The 19,553-nt window shown below is 33.1% G+C and overlaps 4 protein-coding genes and 1 non-coding gene across 5 annotated transcripts; 3 read left to right on the top strand and 2 right to left on the bottom strand.

Annotated features, from left to right (window-relative positions):
- The first annotated feature begins 109 nt into the window (after positions 1 to 109).
- Positions 110 to 4,969, top strand: LOC125811162 (cullin-3A-like). Its single transcript, XM_049490684.1, has 3 exons — positions 110 to 170; positions 312 to 610; positions 2,772 to 4,969. Exons 2-3 carry the CDS (start codon positions 450 to 452, stop codon positions 4,810 to 4,812), a joined length of 2,202 nt encoding a protein of 733 aa, XP_049346641.1. The 5' UTR covers positions 110 to 170; positions 312 to 449; the 3' UTR covers positions 4,813 to 4,969.
- Positions 4,970 to 6,645: 1,676 nt separating this feature from the next.
- On the top strand, positions 6,646 to 7,070 carry LOC125810982 (non-specific lipid-transfer protein A-like). The gene is made up of 2 exons (XM_049490477.1): positions 6,646 to 6,974; positions 7,061 to 7,070. Exons 1-2 carry the CDS (start codon positions 6,646 to 6,648, stop codon positions 7,068 to 7,070), a joined length of 339 nt encoding a protein of 112 aa, XP_049346434.1.
- Positions 7,071 to 11,571: 4,501 nt separating this feature from the next.
- On the top strand, positions 11,572 to 13,317 carry LOC125811172 (putative NAC domain-containing protein 94). The gene is made up of 3 exons (XM_049490695.1): positions 11,572 to 11,924; positions 12,197 to 12,501; positions 12,598 to 13,317. Exons 1-3 carry the CDS (start codon positions 11,744 to 11,746, stop codon positions 13,300 to 13,302), a joined length of 1,191 nt encoding a protein of 396 aa, XP_049346652.1. The 5' UTR covers positions 11,572 to 11,743; the 3' UTR covers positions 13,303 to 13,317.
- Positions 13,318 to 13,991: 674 nt separating this feature from the next.
- TRNAL-CAA (transfer RNA leucine (anticodon CAA)) lies at positions 13,992 to 14,075 on the bottom strand. Its single transcript has one exon. It is a non-coding gene; the product is annotated as a tRNA-Leu (tRNA).
- Positions 14,076 to 14,793: 718 nt separating this feature from the next.
- LOC125811195 (60S ribosomal protein L34-like) lies at positions 14,794 to 17,041 on the bottom strand. Its single transcript, XM_049490721.1, has 4 exons — positions 16,911 to 17,041; positions 16,532 to 16,611; positions 15,250 to 15,359; positions 14,794 to 15,146 (listed from the first exon to the last, which is right to left on the bottom strand). The coding sequence occupies exons 1-4, from the start codon at positions 16,987 to 16,989 to the stop codon at positions 15,053 to 15,055; spliced, it is 363 nt and encodes a 120-aa protein (XP_049346678.1). The 5' UTR covers positions 16,990 to 17,041; the 3' UTR covers positions 14,794 to 15,052.
- Between the last annotated feature and the right edge of the window lie 2,512 nt (positions 17,042 to 19,553).

Below are 19,553 nucleotides of genomic sequence, written 5' to 3'. Positions count from 1 at the left end.
AAATATCGACTGAAAAACCCAAAGAATTTCAAAACAGGAAAAACGAGACTCGAGGGGCTGAAGGAACAACATAGAAATTAAAAAATGATTGAAATAAATAACAGAGACAGATAGGAAGGAAGCATAGAAGAAAACGCTCGAAGTTTCAACCGACCAAAAATGGCTATCTGGTTAGCCATCTTTACTTGTTAATTCATCAAGTTTCTTTTATAATCCATCAATCTTCTTCGTCTGTTAATTTCAAAGTTCAATTCCATTTCTACTTTCTTAGTCGCTAAGTTATCTTTTCCCCAATTTTTTTTTATTTGCAGAGAAACCCTAAATTCCTAATTATTAGATCGGTGATTTAAAACCTGATCGGTCGAAGTTGGATTATATTCGGGTTTAGGAAGTTTAGGTTGTGGAAGTTGGAATATTCAGGCGGCGTGTGACTTCGGGAATTGAGAAAAATGAGTGCACCGAAGAAAAAAATTTTCCAGATAGAGGCATTTAAGCATCGGGTTGTTGTGGATCCGAAGTATGCTGAAAAAACTTGGAAGATCCTTGAACATGCGATTCATGAGATTTACAATCATAACGCCAGTGGTCTAAGTTTTGAAGAGCTCTATAGGTTTGCTTCTTGTTTTTTTTGTTTAAGATTTTCTTTTGGTGATGTTGCTACTTGTTATAAGTTGTTTGATTAGCGCAGAAGTAATTGATTGTATTCTGCTGTTTGAGGAAGAATTAATAGCTGTTAAATTACTCAACACATAGGCACCCCAGGATGCGGTATAGTGGTCAATGTAGTAAGTCGATAATCGTGAGTTCTCAGGTTCAAAACCCAGCAGAAGTGAAAACACTAGCTGATTTCTTTCCATCTGTCCTAGTTTTGTCGACAGAGTAACTTGGTACTTGTTGCTGGTGCAAGGTTAATTTTGTTCTAATAACTGTATTAGAGACTTGAAACTATAGGATAAATACTAGTATATAGATTTTAACTAGTTAATTGGTAGTAGTCCATTTAGTCTATTTGTAGGCTGGTATATTAGAGAACCCTAAATAGTTGTTTTTTTTTTTTGAAAAGGTAACTTGTATTATAAACACAGGAATACTGTTCCTCAGGATGTATTCCAGTAATACTTACAATCAGAAATACAAAAGTGTTGCTGTTTTCCTATGAACTCCTTAAGGACTCTAACATACTAGTGATATCCTCATCTTCATGAGGATATTCATGTTTACACCAAAAATAGAAAAGAGCTAAACATTTCAGCTTCATCTTCTCCATAGAGCAGCTCTTGTCCTCAAAACATCTTTGATTCCTTTCCAGCCAAATAGTCCACCAAATGCAGGCTGGGACAATCTTCCATCTCTCCCTGTGCCCCGACTGATTTCCATCCCGATTCCAACATGCCAAAGCTTCCTTTATGCTTCCTGGCATAGACCAACTGATGCCCCTTTTATTGATGAAAATTTGCCAAAGTTTCACTGTCTCCTTACAGTGTAAAAAGAGATGATTTATTGTCTCTGTCTCACATTCACCCTAAATAGTTGTTTTTTTGAATGTGTTTTTCAATTTAATACCTCTTTGTTCCACCCGATCAGGCTCCTTTCCATGCTGATGGTTGCAAGAGGAGGATTTGTGGTCACAATTTTGACCATAATTTATTACAATGTGAGTCAAGGTTAGGTTGACTTTGATGCAACATAAAAAGCTGATACTTCAGGCTGGTTTGTCAAATGTAGATGTTCTTATTTTATCAAGAGGAAAAAGTTACCTCATTCCACCTAAGTAAGTTTAATCGTTGTAGTTAATTTTGCGCGAATATTTTCATTTGAGGGGAAGGAAATGCAATTTGATATAGAGATACTATTCTTTCGTTTAGGGGGACACATACAGAGTCTTTGTAGATTCACACAAAAAATCCCGCACATAACGTTACTTGTTGAAGATTGAGCTTAGAGGTTTTACTTCTAATAAGTGGAGTATATATCTCTGTAAAAGGTTTCTCTTCCTGTTAGACTTCTAAATAGCAATGTGATAATTTATATGGAAGTGTGCTCCTCCTTTAAGTATTGTCTATGTCTTTTAAGTGCAAAGTGCAAGTTTATCCTTGCCCTTTCAAGTCCAAACTGTTCCTGCTTATTCTGTTAGGTATAATGTAGGTGGTATAGCACTTATTGTCAAAAGAAAAATAATATGCCAGTAGTTTAGTAACAGATGTAGTAGATATCTATTGAAAACTTGATGTAGTTTGATTGCATCATTATAGATATTGACTGAAATCCTAGAACTTGTTTACTTTTTTGCCAAATGTTTTGGTGCATAAACCATACAGCTTCCCAGTTGACATGAACGGATAGTTTCAATATATCACTTCACATACCATTTATTGGGGAGTGAGGGTCTAGATATTTATAAAATTACTTGCTTTAGTGCCCGTTTGGATTGACTTATTTTAGGTGCTTTTAAGCCAAAATAGTTTTTAAGCAGTTTTGAAGTGTTTGGGTAAAGTTAAAAAGTGCTTATAAGCACTTATTTTAAAGTCAAAATAACAAAAATAAGCCAAAAGCCATAATTTCGAAATCCTAACTTATGGCTTTTGGCTTATAAGTCATAAGCCAAAAGCTAATCCAAACAGGCCCTAAATCTTTTTCTTCTGTAATTGAGCTTAGTGACAAGTTCTATTTCTTGTATTTAAGGAGGTGATCTGCCACCTTTATTTTGATAGTTTTTTCTTCTTGAATAGCCGTCTTGTTACTTTGATGTTCTTATTATCTGACATCTGCAGAAATGCATATAACATGGTACTACACAAATTTGGGGAGAAGCTCTATTCAGGACTTGTGTCAACTATGACAGCACATTTGAAGGAAATTGCAAAACATATTGAATCTACTCAGGGAGGGCTGTTTCTTGAAGAACTGAATCGGATATGGGCAGAGCATAACAAGGCACTGCAAATGATTCGAGATATATTGATGTATATGGATAGAACTTTCATTCCCAGTACACATAAAACACCTGTTCATGAGCTTGGTTTGAATTTATGGAGAGACAACATCATCCACTCTAGCAAAATACACAAAAGGCTTCAGGACACACTTCTTGAACTAGTTCAGCATGAGAGGACCGGTGAAGTGATAAACAGGGGTTTGATGAGGAATGTAATACAAATGCTAATGGATTTAGGTTCTTCAGTATACCAAGAAGACTTTGAAAAGCCGTTTCTTGATGTCTCGGCTGATTTCTATCGGCTTGAGTCTCAGCAATACATTGAGTGCTGTGATTGTGGGGATTATCTGAAGAAAGCTGAGAAACGTCTTATCGAAGAGATTGAAAGAGTGTCCCACTATTTAGATACAAAAAGTGAACCCAAACTTACTAATGTCGTGGAGAAAGAGATGATTGAAAGCCATATGCACAGGCTGGTTCAAATGGAGAACTCGGGCTTAGTGAATATGATCGTAAATGACAAATACGAAGATTTAGGAAGGATGTACAACTTGTTCCGAAGAGTGTCAACTGGGCTCGCACTGATTAGAGATGTCATGACTTCTCATATTAGAGAAATTGGTAAGCAGCTTGTCACTGATCCAGAAAAGTTGAAGGATCCTGTAGACTTTGTGCAGAGGCTTTTGGATGAGAAGGATAAGCATGATAAGATCATTAGTTCAGCATTTAACAATGACAAAACACTCCAGAATGCTCTCAATTCCTCATTTGAGTTCTTCATTAATCTGAATCCACGATCACCTGAGTTCATCTCTTTGTTTGTGGATGACAAACTTCGGAAAGGGCTGAAAGGGGTTACTGAGGAGGATGTAGAGATCATATTAGACAAAGTGATGATGCTCTTCCGCTACCTTCAGGAGAAAGATGTGTTTGAGAAGTACTACAAGCAGCACTTGGCAAAGAGGCTACTCTCAGGGAAGACGGTATCTGATGACGCAGAGAGAAGTTTGATAGTTAAGCTTAAAACAGAATGCGGGTACCAGTTCACCTCAAAACTGGAAGGCATGTTTACTGATATGAAGACCTCACAGGATACAATGCAGGGTTTTCATGCTGCTGCGGGTGCTGATCTTGCAGAGGGTCCTTCACTTACTGTCCAGGTTCTTACTACTGGGTCCTGGCCAACACAATCTGTTAATACTTGCAATCTTCCTTCGGAAATCTTAGGGGTCTGTGATAGGTTCAAGACATACTACCTGGGGACCCATACGGGTAGGAGGTTGTCATGGCAGACAAATATGGGGACTGCTGATCTGAAAGCTACATTTGGAAAGGGACAGAAGCATGAGCTTAATGTTTCCACTTATCAGATGTGCATCCTTATGTTGTTTAACAAAGCGGATCGAATGAGTTACAAAGAAATTGAACAGGCTACAGAAATACCAGCTTCAGACTTAAAGAGGTGCTTACAATCTCTCGCTTGTGTCAAGGGGAAGAATGTTTTGAGGAAGGAGCCAATGAGCAAGGATATTGCTGAAGATGATGCCTTTTACTTCAATGATAAATTCTCGAGCAAGTTCTACAAGGTGAAGATAGGTACTGTTGTTGCACAAAAGGAGTCAGAGCCTGAGAAACAGGAGACTAGGCAGAGAGTGGAGGAGGACCGAAAACCACAGATTGAGGCAGCAATTGTCAGAATCATGAAATCTCGGAGGGTGCTAGATCACAACAATATAGTTGCCGAAGTAACAAAGCAGCTACAGTCTCGATTCCTGCCAAACCCTGTTGTCATAAAGAAACGAATTGAGTCTTTGATTGAGCGTGAATTCTTGGAGAGGGATAAAACCGATAGGAAGTTGTATCGTTATCTGGCTTGAAGAAGCCACAGGCACTGAACCTGTGATTTTTTCGGGATTTGTTGGGGCCTGGCTATGTAAGTTTGAATGTTTATCAAGTCACTTGGTGCCCAGGCGGGCTTTAATGACAGTTGTTTGTTGGTACAACGCATCCATTTTATTTTTAATTTTTCCTTCTCAACTAGATAAGCTTATAACTCTCAAAGAGAATAGAGGGTAACTTGAACTGGAAAATGGGTTCAATATTACTATGTTAAGTAGCCAACTGTAGAATGGTAATTCCAGACTTGTTTTGACAAACTTAAAGGTTCCACCAGAAATGATTTTAAATTTATTTATGGACTCGGACTGAGTGATTTGGATGTCCACAATTTTTAAACCCCTTATTGTGCAGCAATTTTTGTAATAATCATGTAGTTCTGGTGAAGGCCAATTAAGGGCGATGACGATATCCCATCATCGAAAGTAAACTTGGCATGGGCCTCAATCTCTCAATTTATGTAGCTGGCAAATTTTAATCTTTTAACGAACTATAACAATGTAGAAATGCGTTATTAAATCAGGAATCTATTGGAAACGGTCTTTCTATTTTTATGAGGTAGGGTGAAGTATGTGTATACTATATCCTTTACAGACTCCACTTATGAATATACATTAGGTATATTACTTTTGTGACAGAACTATAAGAATATGATAGAGATAGTGTTGAGTAGTGGAGAACATGTAAATAATCTTATCAAACTTCTTCTCTCGAAAGCAAAGAACATGAATAATATATTGAGGTATATATTAATATTAGAGAACACAATTATATGAAGATGTGGTTGATAAATTTAATACGATGTGAGAAAAGAACTATACGTGTAATGGAACTAGTGTACGCACGAGTAAAGTGTTTAGAAAAAAAATTTGATTTGGTGTATTTGGGATAACGCATTATGTTTTTCTTTGAAAAATTATTTTCGATGTAGGTTTTCTTTTTGTGTTTGATTGGATGTTCAGGTAATTAATTTAACTTATATATAAGGTGGAATCTGTGTAATTGTTTGCTGAAGTAAATAATCCAAAAGAAACATGACTTGTGCCTATTAGTGACGGAAATCAGTTTTCTTCATTTTTGATGCAATAATTTTACATAATCAAGTAATAGAAAATAATTTAATCAAGCATACCAAACACATTCGCGTAAAACAAATAAATCTTTGATTTTATGAGACTTTAGTAGTACTAGTTACGACGTAATAACATCAACAATATTTTGGCATTGGTCTTCACTATAAAACTCACTTATATATAAGTAATAAACGGTTGAAATTAGTAGTACCATTTTATGTATTGACGATTTAAAAAATATTCACTTTGTATAATTATCGGTGAATCTATTTAATTAATAGCACCTATTGATAATGTTAAATTACAAAGTAGTACTCCGTATTCACGTGAATAATTCTTCACAAAGAGCTCGATCGGTTCTTTCCCTGAAATCCTTCCTTCAACATGCAGTACGCAACCTACAAAGTTCCAAAATGTGGAAGGAAATGAAAAAGTTGTCTAATTTGCTAAAATTAGTAACAAAACGACACCCTAAAAAGGAATTAAAAGACCAAATTTCCGCAAGCGTTACTATATCTCCAACACGCTTTTCATGTTCCACCGAATCTTGTCACTTACAAACGCGGATCCAGAATTTAAATTTATTGGCTCAAACTTATTATTTATTGCAATTTTAATAAATTTTTACATATATTTTACATCAAAAAATACGAGAAAGCTATCCGTCCCCGCAACTAGTATAAATACTCTGCTCCATCTCCTCAACATAGACACAATTGAATTATAAAACAAATAAAAAAAATGAAGGGAGGTGCAGTTTTAGTGAGTTTGTTTATGTTGGTAGTGCAACTAGGAGAAGCGATAAATTGTGGTGAAGTTGGTGGAGCAGTAGCTCCTTGTGTGCCTTATTTGACACAAGGTGGAGATCCATCAGGTTCATGTTGTGATGGTGTGAAAAAAGTTGTACAACTAACGCCAACACAACAAGACAGGGAAGATGCTTGTGAATGTATGAAAGCTGCTGCAGCTCGTTACTCTAATCTTAAACCAGATGCTGCATCTAATCTCCCTTCACGCTGTGGTGTTACTACTGCTATACCAATAATCTCTCCTACTACTAACTGCAAAAGGTAATTAACTTATATACAATGACAGACAAATTAATTAGTTTCTCTCTTTACTTGGAATTATTTATTTATTTATTTATTTATTGCAGCGTTCCTTGAGATCATGGGTGGACAATAAATAGTATGGGAGGAAGCGTTTGCAAATGCAATATTAACCAACGAGTGCAAAATATATACTTCTAATTGTACTCCCAATTGTGAATTGTGTGTATGTATTAAATATTAACAATGTTATAAAAGTAAATATGTCTACCTAGCTAGCTCTTTTGTTCATCTCTCTAGTACTCTTATTATCATCATACATATTCATTCACAGAATATGATCTGCCCAATTCGTCCAAACTTGAGTAAATTAATAATTCACACATTTAATAACTCAAGTCATTTTAATCCGCTCAAATTGGACAAACTCATCCATTTGAGTACTAATTATTTTCCTTCGTCATCATCTAAAATTGCAAGTTCAATTATTTGGTATGTTATGTGTTGTTAAGTTCCATCTTATATATTCACACAATAAGGAAAAATTAATAATGTCATACTATATATATGTGGATCCACTATGTAGAGCTAACCACACTTATTAAATCCAAATTAATACAAGGGTAAATGAATATATTCATAAAATCAGAAGGCTCATACTATATACAAACAACAATAACATGTTCGGTGTAATTCCATAAGTGAGGCCTACTATAAAGGATAGAACGTTATGTACGAAAACATTACCCCCATACAGAAAGTGTATAAAAATATATATCCTGGAGTAACAAGCTGGAGACTGGAGTTCCTGCAGTGGCTCAAGCTCAATGCTCCCAGTCATTGCAGAAAACAAGAGAACAACCCATTAATTATATTATGAATCACTTAGCCTTCTATAAATCGCAATCCCTTCAACCTTAATGCAAAATACACTAACAGTTAAACAATCAGACAACTTATGAAATATTTATATACAAACAATCAGATCACTTATGAAATACTTATTTACAAACAACTTTCATGCAAACGCCAAAAAGGAAGTTAAATAATCTGTGTGGCGCCTCATGAGTCATGATAATGTTGCGGCAAACTTTTGGGTGGATGAATGTGAATAGAGGTTATAATCTTGGTGATGCTGTTCATGTTAACATCAACATATGTTTTTTTTTTTCTACAATTATTTGGTGTGTTATATCCTGTTATTTTCACGGATGAAACCATAAATTTAATAAACAATGGATGGGTCCTCTAGTAACTGTAATTTTGTATTATTATGTAACAAAATAGCAGTCATTATTAACTAAACCAAAATTTGATATAATTAAGTCTAAAATGTCTTGTTACTTGAAGATTGATGTTCGATGATGTAACCATAAGACAACGAATACTACACAAGGAATAGAATGATAATGTTTGCAGCGAATTATACAGTGATGAAAAATTAATTGCAACCACACATAAAATATGAAAAAACATATATTTTATTCATCAATATTTGTAAGTATAATAATTCTATTCCTTTCTTGAGTCTCTCTCACAATTTTCTCTTTACCTTGAGGGTCGTTAGAAACGTATTTCTCAAGTGGGATAATTTATTGGAGGTTGTATTTGATCGCTTAAAATTAACGTCGGGTTGATCTTGAGGAATGTCCCCTTTTAATTACTTCAAATTTGAGAAAGACAATTATTTGATATTTTGATCTTTTTTATCATGATTACTCAATTTGCGATATTCGAAATGCATTTTCAAGAAAATATATACATGTTCTTTTTATAGGCGTTAGCTAGCCTCTAAGGAACCCAAACGAACCTTAGAGGTTGAGGATGGATTGAACTCATGCTGTAGAGTTTCATTTTAAATCCATTAAAAATTCGATCTTTTTGCTCTAAAGATTCAGACATGGTGTCAAAATCACATATGTTGGTTCTATTTTTCTCCAACAAAAATGATCCTGTTAGTGCTGGCAGAGTAGGATTGATCTGTAATATGAAACTTCTAAATTAAGTACAATTATTCTATCTAAAAATAAATAATATATTAAACCAAATATCCTTAATTAAATCTTAACCTTACTATATATATTTATGTAATGTCTCACAACGAGAGCATTAGTTTATTCGTGAAAACTGTCTCTTAACTTTAGAAGCAAATTAAAATAATTTCTCCCCCCCAAGATTCCATCAATATATTTATGTCTAATATTATTTTTTCTTTTGGTGATGTTAATTGATTTGCCAACGATGTATAGTGACAAAGCCAATCAACTAGTCTTTGTGGGCTATCTCAATCTAGAGTAATGTACAAAATCTTTAAATCAAACAACATTATCACTTTCTAAAATTACAATCCAAAAAGACGTGTTAAGGTTGTGTTTTTTTCAGCCGACTCACACATCATAGTCATCCAGTATAATCTCATAAGGTGCATAGAGTCTCAAAATAGTAGAGTGTACACAGATCTTACCTCTATCTCAAAGGTAAGTTGTTTCCGATAAACATAATATTAATGATTAAACTCATTAAACTTAAATTCTCGCTAGGCTATGCCTTTTTGTTTATTTTACAAAGTACGTAAAACACTATCCCTACGTTCCTGGGCAATAATTACAATTTTACTACTACTCAATCCTCTAACACATCGTTTATAATAATGAAATTGACACAGGAAAAGAGTGTGGTTAGCTCAGGTTACAAGATGAACTTTGACTTATTCTTTTAATTGGAAGTTGAAATTAATTAACGAAACCAGAAACGTTAAAAGAGTTGGCCATTGAAGAACTTCAATTCCCCCATTAATTATTAATTATGGATTGCTTATTTCTTAATTATATGCTCTTCAGCCAGCAGACATGGGGTTAGCAATCTCATGCAAGGTTTCCACTTAACATTGTCTATATAAGGGTTATGTGCATTGATAAATGATTGCAACTATGGGAAAGCTTCAATTCATTTTCAATACTAATTGGAGTAATGAAGATCGATATGATGTAATTTAGCTTAAATATTTCCTTTTCAATGTAATTTTGAGTTTTAAAATTCTTTTGTTGTTGGATGACGCCTAGCTAATTAGCTAGTAAATATGTTTTTTTTCCAATAATAGAAATAATGATGAAAAGATTAGAGAAGCAGTCAACGATATAGTATATATCTAGTAGGTGAGCTGCTCATTGCTTAATGTTTGGTGAACTGCAATAAGTAGTATTTACCTTGGTATATATATAGTTTGCACATGCGCACCACTTAATTAGACACTGGTAATTAAATCTATATCATATGTGGTTAACCTAGTCTTGAAATATACTCAACCCTTGTACAAATTCCAACCTAAATCAATGCACTCATGACGTAAATTTCCAGATCCACCAATCTTCTCATTCAACTTTATTAATTTCCCATTTCTTTAAATAAAATACATTCTCAGACCATTTTTACTCGTACAGTTTAAAATAAAATTGAGAAATCCATTTTTACTTGTTCGTGTTTGATTTGAAACACCCCTAGCTCTAAAACTAATTGTTAAATGGGTAAGTTTAATATAATATCCTTTGAATATACTTAATTCAATGTTTCGAGAAATTATTGTAGGTAATAATAAGAGAAAATTAGGAACGAAGTGATAATTTATGTTTGGGTTTTTCAAATTGGACAAGTAAAAAATGAACATTTAATTTTAGTATAGTGGACAAGTAAAAGTGAACGGAGAAAATACTATTCATTTCCTAATGCATTTTTCAAAACAATGAATTTATTACTAGTATATTCAAAAGATGGTATAGTAAACTTATCATTTTTATTTACTTTTTACAAGGTATGTCATGTCAAACTTGAACAAGTAAAAATAGCCAGAAAATATATTTATTTGTATCATCTTTAACCTCTTCTACGTATAGAGCTTCAAAGTAATACAGATACTTCATGGTAAACCAAGTATTGGAGAATTCTAATTTTTATCTTCTGTAACATTATCTCACATATAGAACATGAATTCTATAATTCTATATATGTTTTAGCAACCAAGTTGGAATAAGAAGTAATTAGAATTCGACTGCATAAATGGATATTTTGAAAAGACAAATGCTACAAGACAAACACTTAAGACAACATTTTATGACGAGTATTGCCTTATCCAACTTTAGCCTTTTATCAGTCCTAACAACCAGGACCAGGTTAAATATACTTATATGTATCTAAGTGTTTTTACCATACCAAACAATTTAATTAAAGTGAGATTAAAATAAAACTTAACCATGATTAAATATATGACAAGTAAAAATGGACGGACGAGTAGTAGTATTTTCAAATTTTTTGTTTAATGAATCTCTAGCTATCGAAGATATTAAATGGGGAAGGGTCACGTGGTCGTAGGTGACAGAAAGAATAGAAGTTTTTTATATCAGAGAATAGAAACTACTATTTTTAGATCCAATGACCTAAAAAATAATAATTTAATCGGAGGATGTACACAAAACATTGGCAATGCATGATAAACAAAAAACTATTCAAACTCCCAACATATTATATATAATATTAGCATGCACTAATTTCATTAGAAGATTGACTTGTCATTTTGTTTAGATTTCCAGAACTCAGAAGAATATAAAGGATAGCCAACCATAAGCACATCATGGAAGGTGTGAAAACATATCTCCATACAAACTAACTTTGTAGTCTTTTCGAGATCATAAATTTGGTCTCTTGCTATCATTTTTAAGGGACAGTATTGCCTGTTAATTTGCTCTAAACTACAATCACAATCTAACCTTTGCCTTGAGACTTTTACTAGTGAAATTATGGATGACAAAAGTGATGTGGAAAAGCTTGATGAAGTGATGCTGCCTGGTTTTCGATTTCATCCGACTGATGAAGAGCTGGTTGGGTTCTACCTAAAGAGAAAGATTCAGCAGAGATCTCTTCCTATTGAGCTCATCAAGCAAGTCGATATATATAAATATGATCCATGGGACCTTCCAAGTAAGAAACTCTGCATTTCATACACTTTAGGTTCATTTTTCATTTCTAATTTCTTAGTAGCAACTAAATTGTTTTACTTTTCATGTTACTGATTATCTAACTTTTATGGATGTTAAATATAGTGAGCTAGCGTTTGTCCATCAGATTTTGAAAATTTTATCTTCATATATCTCTGTTTGGTCATGAAATTTGATTTGATTTTGAGCCTGGTTCATTCTTAACAATTATGAACCATAGTCTAATATTTCCTTGTCATACCAATTTTTGTCCAGAGCTAGCATCTACAGGGGAAAAAGAGTGGTACTTTTACTGTCCAAGGGACCGTAAGTACAGGAATAGTGCCCGTCCTAACCGTGTAACAGGAGCTGGTTTTTGGAAGGCTACTGGAACTGACAGGCCAATTTATTCATCTGATAGCACCAAATGCATTGGTCTTAAGAAGTCCCTAGTCTTCTACAGAGGCAGGGCTGCAAGAGGCATAAAAACTGACTGGATGATGCACGAATTTCGCCTTCCTACGACTAACAGTGAGTCAGGACCACCTAAGAAATTCTTGGATAAGAATTTTCCACCAAATGTAGGTTCACTATGTAATTTAATTAACCCCTTATTATCCATTGAAGACTTTGTATTATCTTAGTTTAAATCGATATATTCTTTTTGGTCCTTGCAGGATTCATGGGCCATCTGCAGAATATTCAAGAAAACCAACTCAATGGCAAATCGAGCTCTATCTTACGCATGGGTAAATCCGTTATCTGAAGTAGCATCTCCAGAGTTGTTCAATCAAAGTGCTAATACTCATTTCATCTCGGAGAATGTCTCTTCTATAACCGAAGCAGGATCAGTTCTCCACCTAGCCAATAATAGTGAGTTACTACAAGGAGTCTCAAATGTTCCTTCATATAAGGCCCTCAATACTATGGCTTCAAGACCATCTTATCTTTCAAGTCCTAGCACAGACATTTCCTATAACTTCATGTTTTCGTCTCCTGAGGTTTCAGGACAAAACAGCAGGTGTTTACTAGACGCGAATTCCATGTTTTTCAACGCATCCCCTGGCTTAATCACTGATATCAGCAAGACTTCCGAGTCCATTGACTTTGACGGTCCAAATCAACAACTGAACAGCTACGCAATTAGTTCATCACAAGAGATGCAAAGAAGTATAAGCATGGAAGATGATGAAGCAGGATTAAGGAGTAATCAAACTTCAACAAATGATAATACTGAATGGGAAAACATGAGATCAGTGGGATTTCCTTTTAGTTTGACAGCTAGTTTGGCTGATGAATGGAAGCCTAGTTTGTCATGGGATTCTCCTCCCTGTCCTAGTGAGATATCCACCAGTTTCTCAACAAACAAATGCTACAACTAGTTCTACATTCAAATAGAGAACCTCCTGGCTTTGTGTACATCTAGTTTTTTTCCTTTTCGGCATCCAGTAGCTAAGGTCGTCGACTCAATCAACTTCAGATACCGGATGCCTATGGAAAAAAAAGAGTCTAGCCATAGCACTAAAAAAACCAGCTATATTCTGTTAAAAAGTTATTGTACAGCTTTATGATTTTCACTGCTTTAGCTTGCTCGAATTTAAACGTAATATGTTTGGATAAAATTTCATGTTTTTTTCTTAGTATTTAAGTGCTATTAGGTATGTTTACCCTTTCTGAAGTTGGACTTTTTCTTTTTCCCCCAAAACCATTAATATCAGATTAGATGCTGTTTAAAGCCTAACACTAGTTGAGATAATGACTGTCTGTGTACTCTCTAAAACCTGAAATTGCTGGGAGCAAACTTGACCCGTTTTGTAACCCTAAAATGGCAGGGACTGAAATTGGATAAATAGCAAGTTAGATCAACTTCAAACTAGAATAAAATTGGATCAAACGGAAACCTGAACATAGACTTACCAAGATGAAAAACAAACTTTGTAGTGCTTTGTTAATTACCAGGGAGCGACACCATGTTTAAGGGCTGGCCTATAGAGATAAGCAATTACTTGAATTAGAGTCATACTTTTGTTTTGTTTTTTATAAATGAAAAGGTAAAAAAAATTAAATTAAATGTCAGAAGTGGGATTTGAACCCACGCCCTCTCACGAGGACCAGAACTTGAGTCTGGCGCCTTAGACCACTCGGCCACCCTGACATATATTCAATAATAAGCAACAAATTTATATCTACTAAATTAAAGATTCCCATTTTTGACATGCAACCTACCACGAAATTGCATTTTGTACTCTTTTACGATTTGACATTTAACCCATGTATGTTTTTCAGATTTAGGCTATGGCCTACTTGTCATGCAGTGTTCTTCATTACGAAACTTCTCTCCTTGATTTGGCAAGGGTGCCTTCTAACGTTTTAATCGTAGAAAAGAAAAGTAAAAAAAAACTTACCACTTGGATCTCCAAAAACTTAATTTGAACCAACTAATTCTGCCACTAGGTAAGTAGAACCAATCGTGAGTTTAAATGTACTATGGCACTTAACAGGAAGGTTTGAATGAACCAATCTGGACAGGCTACTTGAGAATATACAACTCATCAAAACATAATTTCAGCGTTTCTTTGGGTTTGGATCAACACAGTTACTCTTCTTTTATGTATGTATGGCTCTTGTATTTGCTTCAAATTTTACCAATTACTTTTCTGATACCCTCCTAAGTTATACCTTCTCCAACGTAATTTTACTATCAACTACTTCAAGGGAAACGTAAAAACAATCCTAAATTAAATCTTCCGCATCATCACATACTGAGGCTTGCAAGGACAACCAACCCTGCCTCCTTCACATTTCAAGGTAATACTAATTTTCTAATGACCACCACTCCTGTGCATCTCATCCAAAAAAGATAACATTCTGAATTGAGTATTAATCACAACAGTAAAGTAAACTCAAGTAATCATGCAATAAAGTATCACTTAACTGGGAAGAGGAAACAACCTCTTCCAGTCAGGTGGCAATAGTTCCAAAAAGGAGTTTGCAAAACCATACTAAAGCTTAAATTCTAATCGAATTCTAGTAATTGCATTTCAACAAGTTCTTTCACACATATTCATTGTCATCAAAGCTAAGTTATCTGAAAACATGATAGAATTGACAGAGACTTCAGGGTCTCTACACTCAGTTCTTTGAAGCTAGTTTTTCCTTTGCCTTCTGAATCTTCAACACCTTTTTCACAATTTTTTGTTCTTCAACCAAGAAAGCTCGGATGATTCTACATAGGTAAATCATGGATTAGATTAATATACATGTGTTGAGAAACTCCAGTTATATATATCATAAGCAAGTATGAAATTTTGCTGACAAAAAAAGCATACCTCTCCCTTACAGCACTTCCAGATAGCACACCTCCATAAGCGCGGTTCACAGTCCTGCGGTTTCTTGGCAATCTGGATCTCTTATATTCAGCAGGCCTCAAATGTGGAATCTAAACAAGATAGAGAAACACATCAATATATGGTTGTTGCTTGAAGGTCCTTTTTTCGACTCTGGGACAGAGAAGAAGGAATAAAACAAGTTAATATTTGGTGATTTTGAAGAATTCCCACTGTAGTAAAATTAAGACTGCTATAAGACGACAAACATGAGTTCACCTAATCATGGAGGGATACGGATATCTAATGGGTATTTTTGACCCCTTTACTAATGTCCTCACTTCCCCCACCAAACGTTCAGACTCCATCAACAATAATTTCCCTTCGGCTAGATTTGCTTGCTTAAAGATTGGAACTTTATTGTCTAGCATAGTACATGAGAATTCAAATTTAATATACTCAAGAAGGCTTCATACTATTTTTTGTTATGTGTAAATAGTACACATAAAAGAGTTTAAAACTACAATCTGACACAGGCTAGGATCAAAAATAATTTATTTCGGTATTTCCATACACTAAAAATGGAATAAAAGGGACATAGGCACCAGCAATAGTACATTCACTATAAATCTGGAAAATGAAACTCTAATATGACCACTTTTGTAAACCAATAGCTCAATAAGAGTCTTCACTGACTAAGGCTACATTCTTTTGTTTGCTGAATGCGAGGTCATGACTCTCTAGTTTATGGCCGCTTCTCTATGGTACCAGTTGTTGCTTCTATTTTAAATACATGCTTGAAGATGAGAAGAGGCTGGGGCAAGAAATGTTTGTCTATATACACTAAATAAGGTCTTGCATTCTCAGTAATTGGTAACTATGTCCTTTACAGAACCAAGGTGATTCTTAGCATGTTTATGGATAAATACCTAAAGATAATTTTAAAGCACTACTTAGTTTACGCAAGCTTTACTCTATCCATTAGCCAAGTTCTAAAGGGGAAAAGAGAAAACAACTAATTGCATAGCCATAAGCCTTTAGGATTGTTAGCCAACCCACTCAATTACTTCAGAACAATTCCAATTAATTATTTTCTTAGATAAAAAGTACATTTACTTGTCTTAGTATCACATCATTAAAAGGAATAATAATCTTCAAGCAGGAATCCTTCATTTTAGAATCGAGTCACAAATAAGAGAGAGGGCTAACACATAACCCAGGGATCGCATACTGAAAAGAACTAAATCATTAGAAGATTAAACAATAAGGGAACAGTGAAAAGTACCCCTTGGATTCTCTTCCCAGTAACTGGACATTTAGGGCCGCTGGCTCTCTTCTTGGTGGTCTGGTAAATTAGCTTTCCACCTAATTTACAAAAAGATGAACATAACGGTACATCAGTGATCACATAACTAAGTACTCTCAATACAATGTATATAACAAACAAATTCTATCAACGGGTGTACATATACACTACTAATCAAAACTAACTTCAGCTCGAACTGTCTATTAGGTCTTAACACTTTTACATATATGATTAGGATAAGTATGCACACTAATTTAAATTCAGGATCTGTCTTAGTACAAACAATAAGAACAATGTTGAGACAAATCCAAGTCAATGAAAACAGGGGAAAATTAGGTTACAGTATGGAGCAATTTACCCGGAGTTTTGACAATCCTGTGTTGATTGGATTTGGTGGCATAACTGTGCCGCTTTCGATACGTAAGTCTCTGAACCATTTTCTAGGTTAAGTTTCTCCGCTTCTCTTTAATGGAGACAAGAATGGACGAAGGGGTGAAGTCTTGTGAAGGAGATGCATATATATACTGGGGTATGTACTGTTGCAAACCCTAATTCCGAATGCCTCACTTTTTATTCCAAAAATGCCCATCCGAATTTCGAGTATATTACAAAAGCACCTCATATATGGGTAAATAAAATTTTGATCAAATCAAATCATTTTTACTTTTTCTAACTTTAAGAAATACTACTACTCAATAGAAATGTTAAATATTTTCATAGTTATTTATGCATAAATGTACTAGGAGGCTAGGAGCAACAATAAAAATAAATAATAAATAATATCTTATCATATAAAGATATTGTTTTATTTATGTGACCTTCATTTGTTAGAAATTTATATATTGTTTGTACGGGTGGACGTGGTATTGCATGGTATGGTACAATACGGTATTTAAAATTTTGGTATACAGTTTTTAAAATTATTATATCATTATTATACCAATTTAATTCAGTATGATTCGGTATTTTAAAGTTTGGTTTCGATATTATACGGTATGATAAATTGGTAACCATAGTTTGTTCAACTTCAATTAATATATACTCATATAATTAGAGTATTATGACTTCGATAATTCAAAAAATAACCTCAAATGTATCATACTAACACATTACACATTTAGAAGTATATATTCAAAAGAAAGTAAAAACAACTCATTTTGTTAATCAATTACACTTAAATACATTTCAATCAAAATAGAATAGTCAAGTTTTTACTTTTAAACATTTAGTTTATAATAATACTAGGTTGCATATTTGTTAGTATTATATATATATATATATATATATAATTCGGTATGATAGTGGATATGTTATTTCTAAATACCAAATACCGTATCGAATATCAAAATAATTTAAAATGTATACCAAATACCATAATAATAAAATCATGATATCAAAAATTTCAATATGATATGATAATTTGGTATATATCATACCATGCCTAACCCTGTTTGTTTGTTTCTTTTCGAACTTGTATAATATTTATATTGTTAAGTTTCAATTAGTACTTGCAATCTATATATTTGTTTACCTCGTTTGATACTCTATGCTTAAGTAATTTTACAAAAATTAAGATATAATACATAAATATATTTTTTGAGTTTATTAATTTATATTTATGCCCTTCAATTTTGGAGGTACATAGTGATAGACACTTAAATTTGTATTAAATTGTACAAAGAGGCACACACATCCTACGTGGCTTTATACACATAAAATATCAATTGACCACGTAAAACACCACATAAAGTGTCATATATATGTACAACTTTATACAATTTTAACTGTTTATTTGTGCACACTCAAAATTAAATGACATAAATACAAACTAAAGCTAAATTAAAAGACAGTTATTTATTATGTATTCACTTTCTTTGTCATGTTTAAGAATTTCTCAAAAATAGCATCTCCCATTTGAATCTTTACATTCTCATTAGTATTCAATTTGGTCCTTTGTTTACAAATTACTATATTATAGAAGAGTCTAGGAATGACTACCAATGTTCCAATAAGATCACTACTAATGTCCAATATATTTATAAAATATATCAGTGGGCCCCATCACCTTCCACTTAAATACTACATATTATATATTATTAATTACTATACTATAAATCACTACTAATATCCAATATATTTATCAAACTATATAAGTGGGCCCCACCACCTTCCACTTAAATACTACATATTATATATTAATTACTATACAATAAATGACTTAAATACTCCATATTATCTATTACAATAATTAACAATTATTTGACACTTTAAATTCTATTACAATAATTAATAAAAAAAATAGTCCACTCCAAAAAATCTATCAATTAACAACATATATTATTTGAAATTGACGAAAAAGAAACTATAAATTACAATAATTAACAAAATAAATCTCTCGACTCCAACAAATCTATCAATTAATGCTACATAAATTGGGACATGGCAAATAACATATATTATTAAAAAATTAGGTTCAAAATGTACTATAAAATACAATAATTAACAACTTAATATATTAAAGAGACATATAAAAAGGGTTAATATTTGAAATTCTGCATCTGCCACATAAATTAGAACAAACAGAGTAATAAATATTATTTTCAAAATTATGTTAAAAAAAAGTACTAAAAATCACAATAGCTAACAATTTAAAATATTTTTAAAATCATATAAAAATTTCAATAACTTCTCAAATTCCATAATATGACATAAATTAAAAAAAATGTGTTATAAATCATAATAAATAGTACAATATTTAAACTACTTTAAAAGCATTATAAATTGTAATAAATAATACAACAATTTAAATTACTTAAAATTTAACGACTTAATTTTATTTTTTTAAATGTATTAAAATTTTGGTTAATTGTCAAAACTTTACATGTGCCACATAAATTGGGACATGGAGAGTCACACATATTTTTTTAAAAAAAATTACATTAAAAGTATTATATCAATTAACAACATATATTGTTTGAAATTGACAATTTTTTTTTTTATA

Source organism: Solanum verrucosum, unplaced genomic scaffold (assembly GCF_900185275.1).
Source record: "Solanum verrucosum unplaced genomic scaffold, falcon-dt-bn FXZP01000032.1, whole genome shotgun sequence".
Lineage (NCBI taxonomy): Eukaryota > Viridiplantae > Streptophyta > Magnoliopsida > Solanales > Solanaceae > Solanum > Solanum verrucosum.
The sequence above is the reverse complement of the archived record's forward strand: the minus strand, read 5'-3'. Positions and strand labels throughout refer to the sequence as shown.

What these genes read in the sequence shown, in the direction of transcription:
- LOC125811172 (XM_049490695.1), top strand. Translation starts at nt 11,744, where the DNA reads ATGGATGACAAAAGTGATGTGGAAAAGCTTGATGAAGTGATGCTGCCT. An exon ending in TGATCCATGGGACCTTCCAA is followed by an intron (nt 11,925 to 12,196) that starts GTAAGAAACTCT and finishes ATTTTTGTCCAG; the next exon opens with AGCTAGCATCTACAGGGGAA. An exon ending in ATAAGAATTTTCCACCAAAT is followed by an intron (nt 12,502 to 12,597) that starts GTAGGTTCACTA and finishes TGGTCCTTGCAG; the next exon opens with GATTCATGGGCCATCTGCAG.
- LOC125811162 (XM_049490684.1), top strand. Translation starts at nt 450, where the DNA reads ATGAGTGCACCGAAGAAAAAAATTTTCCAGATAGAGGCATTTAAGCAT. An exon ending in AGTTTTGAAGAGCTCTATAG is followed by an intron (nt 611 to 2,771) that starts GTTTGCTTCTTG and finishes TGACATCTGCAG; the next exon opens with AAATGCATATAACATGGTAC.
- LOC125810982 (XM_049490477.1), top strand. Translation starts at nt 6,646, where the DNA reads ATGAAGGGAGGTGCAGTTTTAGTGAGTTTGTTTATGTTGGTAGTGCAA.
- LOC125811195 (XM_049490721.1), bottom strand. Translation starts at nt 16,989, where the DNA reads ATGGTTCAGAGACTTACGTATCGAAAGCGGCACAGTTATGCCACCAAA. An exon ending in CAGGATTGTCAAAACTCCGG is followed by an intron (nt 16,612 to 16,910) that starts GTAAATTGCTCC and finishes TTTGTAAATTAG; the next exon opens with GTGGAAAGCTAATTTACCAG. An exon ending in GGAAGTGCTGTAAGGGAGAG is followed by an intron (nt 15,147 to 15,249) that starts GTATGCTTTTTT and finishes TTACCTATGTAG; the next exon opens with AATCATCCGAGCTTTCTTGG.